Source organism: Aulonocara sp. 'chitande type north' Nkhata Bay, linkage group LG10 (genome assembly GCF_057382095.1).
Source record: "Aulonocara sp. 'chitande type north' Nkhata Bay isolate Kocher_YH1m ecotype deep benthic linkage group LG10, A_spYH_male_GT1.1, whole genome shotgun sequence".
Lineage (NCBI taxonomy): Eukaryota > Metazoa > Chordata > Actinopteri > Cichliformes > Cichlidae > Aulonocara > Aulonocara sp. 'chitande type north' Nkhata Bay.
Window position 1 is genome coordinate 13,208,590 of NC_141353.1, and position 7,989 is coordinate 13,216,578.

At 39.1% G+C, this 7,989-nt stretch overlaps 1 protein-coding gene across 1 annotated transcript; it reads right to left on the minus strand.

Moving 5' to 3' along the window:
• Positions 1 to 3,526: 3,526 nt before the first annotated feature.
• btg4 (B-cell translocation gene 4) lies at positions 3,527 to 7,877 on the minus strand. The gene is made up of 4 exons (XM_086308276.1): positions 7,246 to 7,877; positions 5,549 to 5,686; positions 4,302 to 4,575; positions 3,527 to 3,988 (listed from the first exon to the last, which is right to left on the minus strand). Exons 1-4 carry the CDS (start codon positions 7,416 to 7,418, stop codon positions 3,785 to 3,787), a joined length of 789 nt encoding a protein of 262 aa, XP_086164402.1. The 5' UTR covers positions 7,419 to 7,877; the 3' UTR covers positions 3,527 to 3,784.
• Between the last annotated feature and the right edge of the window lie 112 nt (positions 7,878 to 7,989).

The following is a 7,989-nucleotide window of genomic DNA, read 5'->3' on the forward strand; positions in this document are numbered from 1 at the left end:
TGTACTGAGCCCTCTCCTGTACTCACTCTACACCTATGACTGCACGGCCACTAACAATTCCAACATCATTGTGAAGTTTGCGGACGACACTACAGTGGTGGGTCTTATCACCAACGGTGATGAGACGGCTTACAGGGAGGAGATCAGCGCACTGACCCACTGGCGCCTCCGGGAACGGTGCCCAATCGAGGAGGGCAGGGATAGCTCAGTAGGTAGAGTGGTTGGGGGTTGGGTCAAATGCAGAGAAAAACAAATAATTTCCCCACGGGGATCAATAAAGTATACACTATTATTATATATACACACACGTAGAAAAACATATTTAGTATACACATTCAGTAATGCATACACTCTTATATTGTACATATATTTATTCATATAACTCTCAGATTTAGCCATTCTTATATTTTGCTTGTTCTTATGGTATTGTATTTTTGCACACCTCTGTTGCTTGTGAAGCTCGCACACAAGAATTTCACTCGCATGTCCTGTACCAGTGTACCTGCACATGTGATGTGACAATAAAAGTGATTTGATTTGATTAAATTAGCAAATTCTGAACAAATTTTAATGACTACTGTATCACTGTCAATTTCCCCCACAATAATTCATTAATACAACAAAGCACACTTTTCAGCATTTGACACATCCCACACAAAAAAGCTCACATACAGAGAAAAATAATAGTGAACAGGACTCAGGTCAACTTATTCTTGCAGAACCTCCACAACAGCCCCAGGTTCTCATGCAACACCACCCCTGTGTTAAAGAAAATCTTTCCATTCAGGAGTTGTAATCTGTAGGAAATTGAGGGAAAGTAGGTTTAAACTATAGTTACAGGCCAGAGAGTGATTCTTCATTTACACCAGAGCCAAATAATGTGGGGTAGAAACAAATGTACTTAAAACACAAGCGTGCTGGGGATTTGTAAATAGGGCAAAACGTGCCAGTCCTGGTGGTCAGGACGACTGTTTACTGCTTTATCGGGCAAGTTGAGGCACGTACAACATGGGCACACACACACACACACACTCATACACACACACAGTAAAGGGTATCTGTGGAGACAGTTGTGTTTCAGCAGTGGTCACTTGTAAACAGAACGAGAACTGCAGCAACGACAGGTAAGAACGCAGCACATTTTAAACATGACTAAATTCTTTCTTTTTCTACTTTTTTTCAGTAAAAATATTTTCCAAGTTTACTTAATCCATCCAGTTGTGTCAAAGTAATGATTATGCACTATACTAAATGTGTAACATGACTGACACGCCAGTTGAAGAGTTTGTTTTGGAAATGGAGGATGGAAAGGCCATCAGGCTCAAACCTCAACCCTTTTTGGATCTTCACTCAGCAATAATAATCTAATTAGAGCTTTATGTCCCTGTCTTCCTTTTCCCTGCAATGTGGATTTTCCAGATTTGTAGATGTGGATAAATAAAAAAGTTAAAAATCCTTAACTGGAGTGGGTATTGTTATTTAATTTTAACTAAAATTACGTATTAGACTTTGTCTTTACATCAAATATTAACTTTTTAAGAAGTCATTGCTTTATAGAAACAGATTAAAACATGACACAACCTGTTTCTTGCACATACGCACACACAAAAAGTATGGTTGTGGTGCTAAGGCCCATACGTTGTTACCAAAGACCAAGTATAAGAGTGAGAAAAGTTGTCTTAGACAGTGTGACTGCTTTTGTTGTTCTAATAATGATCTCTTACTGCATGTGACTCATTCAAACTTTTTTTTCCACGGCAAAAATGCATTAGAAGGCATAGACGTGGCTTTGCAAAGTGGTGACTTCACTCTTTTACAGAAGTATAGGACTAGTTTATTGAGCTCCCTCCTGGAGTGTCTGAAGGTTGCCTGGTAACTGCTCAGAGCTAATCACATGAAAAAAAGGCTTTTTGCACTTCTGCTTGTCGGGATTTATAAAGTGCGTATGGATTAAGTGGTGGATTTTGGATGTTTTGATAAACAGATCCGGCACCTTCTGGTCAGAACAGGGTTACAGATTCCCTGTTTTTCCAGTCTGAGTAATCTGCTCCCTGTACCCTTACATTTACTAAACATGAAAATGGCATTTGCTAATGCTTCAAGCTATTTTTGACACACACTATTACATTGTAAAACTGTGTTGTAATTTGCATGTACTCATTTGCCCTAAACAACATATTTAAGCTACTTCTGGCTGCTCCTTTGCCCAAAGGTTCACTACAGGAGCTCTGCAAGTTTGATTCAAATAGTTTTATGCCAGATACGCTTCATAATGAATAATGAAGACATTTTTGTCTTTGGCCGGAATTGAACCAGCAACAGTTTAATTGTAAAACATGTTAACCACCAGAACAACTTCCAGATAAACATAATCTGCTTTCTGGGATAACCACTGCACACCATTGGAGGATTTATGAAAAAAAATCCTGTCAGAGGAAGCATTGGTTATTATAAGAGCTTGAAAAAAGTGGGCAGCTGGCTGCTTGAGATTGTGAAGACATTTCACTTTGTATCCAAAACACTTCTGTTCTAAAAATAAAAGGCAGACAGTCCCAGGTATTGGCAGCTCGTTGACCTGCTATTCATCATGCGAGTCATCACATGAGCCAAGGTCTGGGGGGAAAAAACAAAATCAACAAACAAAACAAAAACGAGTCATTACCGTCACTGGGGGTTAAAGGTGAAACCACTGTGAGACTTTGCCCCATCCCACGATGTGCTTTATTGATGTTACCTGAAGGAAGGTGTGAGTGGGGTTTTTTTTTGTTTGTTTTTTAAGAAGTAGGAAAATCACATGTGGTTCCATTTAACTGACTGAACTAAATTAAATACAAAGTTACAAAATATAACAAAAATTATAAAAATCTCAGAATATTACGCAGATTATATATATATATGATTGACATTGGAATTGTAACTATATAACTATTTTCACTGTAGAGGATGTGCAAATGTTAAGGTTGTGCATCTATTGCACGCTCTGCTTAGTTGGATGGGTTGCAGAGAGAGATGGCCGAATTCAGGAATGATTTCCTGTGCCGTTCAGTGATGCAGATGGGCAATCTCGTAAGGTATCAGAAACAAGGTTTATGCAAGAAAAGGGTCTCCTGCACTTCTGCTAAAAATATTGCAGGTGTGACACCAGGACCAGACACTGCACAAGGGCCTTCAATGAAGAGTAAAAATGAAACTGACAAAAGGCAAGCTAAAGGGGACAAAAATATACATTTTATTACAACAAGCATTTACTGCAAGATTACAAGTTTCTGATGGTCAGTGTGATTGGGGTGGCTGTATAGGCAGTGTCGTTAGCTGATTGTTCTTACACGCTAATCACTAACTACACTACCAGTACAACCACCACACACACCAGCGCAGCTGTATTTCCTTCCAGACTGACCCGCTTTACAGGTAAATATAGATTCAGTGTTTTTCAAAGAACTTTTGGATGTTTTATCTAAAAGTCCTAAATGTTAGGTTAACTAAAACTGTTTAAGAGAGGGAGAAAAAACCAAAACAAGACATGTTATGGCCAGTAGAGCTGGCATGAATCTATTTATTTCTTTTCAATGACAGGTCAATGTTACTTTATTCACACTTTAATTTAAAAAAGACAATTAGAGTGAAGAATTATTTAAAATATCAATTTTCACATCTTAAAAACATACTTAAACAGCATTACTTTAAATCAGGTACAAATAAGCTTATCCTTTAAAAGATGTACAAAGTGTGTGGCCTAAATCCGACATCAGCAGGAACCAGATTCTGGTTTGTAGCTTTAAGGCTAGGATCGCGATTTGCTGACCCAGTGGTACTTGTCAACACGAGGCCCAGTGAAGGTGAACGTGGCTCGATAGGATCTGAAGCCTTTCTGGCTTGAGAAGTGGGCTCCAGCAGGAGCGCCATGAGGTGGGAACATGTCTCCTGGAAAGCCTTTCCGCTTCTCCCTCAGCCAGCTCTGAGGGGCACCTGGAGAGAACTCGCTGAACTGAAGACAGGTACAACAAAGTCATTTAGAAAACCTGAGATCTCTTAGAGAAGTTACTAAAAATACTTTGCAAAGCTCTAGCTTTAAAAATGTTATTCAGCAGAATTACATTTTATTTTATTTTTTGGCTAAAAACCTGCTCCTGAAGATGGTCAATCAACTTGCACTTTCAGGAAGCCTACTTTTTCCAAGTCTCATGTTAATGAGCTTACAGAGAATGAATATGTTAAGATATAAAACACTACCATCATCATCGTCATAAAACAAGCTTGGGAGGCTTTAAATTGTCCTGCATTTCATATATTGAACTCACCCTGTAAACACTGTTGGGGTTGCTAACAGTCGGAATGGTTTTGGGTTCACTGTTCATGGGTGGGATTTGAGGGCAGAGGGTTGAAAGGCTGCTGGTACTCGTGCTCATGCTGTTGTCTCCACCTCCATCTTCATCCTCATCTGATGAGCTTCCTGATGGGACCTCGAGACTCGCCCGTTCCACAGCTTCATGGATGCGGCGGGATAATTCCCCATCACCGCGCCGACAGTTGTCCACCACTGAGACGCAGAATGGACTGCTGTGTTCACCATACCTGCAGGGATTCAAAAGAAAATTAGAAACTGACGGCAAATTCAGGTTTCACGATTTCTTTGTACATGTACAATGACAATAAAGGGCTTTTCCATTATGAGGCCAGAAGTTCCACCTTAACACTGCTCTAAACATTTGTTCCCCCACCACTCCTTGTCCTAATGTTCTAGAAACCTGCCAGAGCTGTGACAACATCAGCCCGACTCATGTGCTTCACATATCTTTAGTTTAGTGGCAGGAAATCAGGACAAAAAAAGCTCCAGTAAGGAAGCCAAATCAGCCCTTTTCAGTCACAATCCATTCCTTCCCTTAGCAGCAATGATCAAGTACACAACTATGAATATATTAGTACATGCCCATGACAAACTTAATTACAAGTAATCCGATGCTTATTTGTAAAAATGAAATTACAACTATAGGTGTGGTAGATGCACAAGGTAAAATAGTTAACAAAAAACAGGTCATTTTATCTTCGTGCTAAATGGTTGTCAGCCAATGCAATGGTATATTGATATAGATAAGAACCTTCAGTTTGGCTGTTAACTCCTGGTGGTCTAGGAGAAGTTGAGATAAAGATTTTGTGTATTATAGAAAGACACTCGTTTTATTGATTCAACATTAGGTTTGTAACTCGCTGAACCACTTGTTAGCTCTAGCTTTGGCATGAAGACACTGCTAACTAATCATATCACCACCTGTTTGAGCCATATAAAAAAAAAAGTTGATTAGACCAATTTATTTGCACTTTTCCTCAAGTCTTGTCACTGTGTGGATGATCAATAATTAGATTATAATTAAGCATTTACTTCAAACTCTGCTTTTAAACTGACATTAAAATAAATGGTTATTCATGTCTTAATGATATCACCATCTGGTTAGTAAGTTAGATGTGAAACCAAAAAGGACTGAGGACTTTGAAACAATGTAACCTGCAGCATCGCACAAATGCAAGGTGACTAATGATTAAAGCAAACCTGCAGGACACCTCTCCAGGGTCGACCCACACTGTCAGCTCCTGGGGCAGGCCCAGGTCCTCGTACCTCACCCCGCTCCGCTCGCAGACCTGCTCCAGCACCGGGTCCTGTAGCCGAACACTGTTCATACGCAGACACCTGAAAAACACCGGGCAGCTCAAAGAAAGTTTTGTTTTGTTTTTTTTAAATAGTGTTGCAATTTCACATGTCACCAAGATATCAAGTCCAGTAAAAATCCAATTAAAATATAGATGGAAGAGTAGTAGTTGGTGCCAGTTAAAGGTGGTTTAAAGCCAGACGATTAGGAATAGCATCAGCACATTAGTTCTTTAAATGGTACAAAAACAAACTGAAGATCTCTTTCATGAATCCTAAAATTGTACGATTTCTTTATGTCCCGAATCAAATGAGAAAATGCAGAATATTGAACTATAGAGTCGCCTGTAGTGTGCAATGCAAGCCCCATTTATTTTAATTAGAGCACAAAAAGAGGGGGGGGGGGGGTATTTCCCACGACAACACCTAATATTACAGGGTCTAGCACCACTCAAAGTGAGCAGTGGAACGCAACTTTGTGCATTTACTCCAGTACTTTACTTAAGCACAGCTGCAATGCAAATGTATTTCTATTGTGCTGGTTTCTACTCCCTGCACCACCGTAAGGAGTCTTGTACTTTGAGTCTTCAGACCTCTCCTTTGGTTGCTCAGATAAAGTGAGCAGATTCTAAGTCAAGCATTTTTCTGAGCAGCTGAGCAAAGCTTAAAATTAACCCGCCAACATTTAGATTGATATCCATTATATTCCTGTGAATAAACCTGAGAGCTGCAGTCCTGCTTCTTACTGAGGCCAGTAGAGTGGAGCATTACAAGTGTTTTTCCAGGTGTTTTGATCATTTACAAGGTTAAATAACTCAAGTATAACAGTTGGTATTTTAAGTAAAGAATCAATACTTTCAATTACAAAGTGGGTTCATAATATTTGTTGCATTTCTGAAGGCAGAAAGAGTTTCATAACCTTACAATTTTAAAGATTTGGATACTTTATAGCCAAGTACATTTAATACAATCAGCAGCTGCAACATTAAAGTGACATTCATTAAAAATAAAATCAGTAATTGTATCAAAATATACAAAATAACATAAAGTTACTAAAGCAAACATATTCATTAAGAATTTTGACTGAGAAACATTTAACATTATTTCAGCAGCGAGACCTTTACCTAAGGATAGATACTTTACAAAACAGCTGTTCACTACAACAAGGTTCTCAGGCTCCAACTCAGCCACTTCATTTTTATCTATACAGCACCAAATCACAACAACAGTCACCTCAAGGCAGTTTATGTTCAAAGTTAACATGCCTGCAATAACACTCTGGATGCAGTACATGTACATAAGCCACCAGTCTGAAAAATACTTAAATCATTTTATTTTTAACCATTTATTTCTGATCAAATAATCTGATTTCCTGTGGGTCCCCGACCAACTTGTCTTATAGTAAATCCATACAACTTAAAAGGAGAGTGCCAAATGGATACACATTCAAGCTTTGAAACAAAGTTTTTCCTCTTAAATTTAATTGAGTTTTAATTTTTAATATTATGTTTGGTTAACTTTTCATTTTTAAAAGGGAAGCAGGACCTTCAGCCATTTTGAAACAACCAAAAAAAAAAAAAAATTGCTTTTGGATTACTGACCTGTAGGCCTGACCCCTGGCGGGTGCACTTGGGTGCCAGTGGTTCTTGTAGTTCTCAAACAGAAGGGAGGTGAGTGAAGCAGCAAAGCGCTCTCTGCTGTCATTGTCCAGACATCCGTATCTCTTCACCAGCCGAGCCAAAAAGAACACAGCGGCAGCAATTTCCTCCTTCATGGCGACACACTTACCGAGCACAGCAAACTGAAACCGTAATTTAAAAAAAATTATCTCTTCAGATAAAACGCATGTAGGGATCCTAGTACCACAGAAAATAAAAACATCCAGAGCAAACTGGAAACCAAACCAAACAATTCAAGCAAACATATTTGCTGCTGAAGCTCAACAGAGAACTCAGCTTGAATTGTAAGGCAGCTTCATCAAAGACACCAAAACACAAATATATCCACATGCATCTAAATGTGCAAACGCAGCAGCACCCTTCTCAGCAGTGAAACCTCACTCAAATCAAATTCTAAAAGAGTTTTTAATAAAACCACCGTTCAGCTGTGCGACCAGCTGCCACAGCTGATGCTGATTTACTTAATGACTCCTCTCAGGGTTAAAATGTAAACAACGCCCTGTCTGCACTTCTTCAATGTTAAAATGCCCCAAATTCAATGAAATGTGTGAACAGTTCTGTGCAGCAGGAACAGACTTCTACATTAAATCTGTCCATAAAGCCCAAGCAGAGAGAATATTTACATTTCTCAGCTCATCAGCACATAAGAAGAGAGGCATTTCTGAT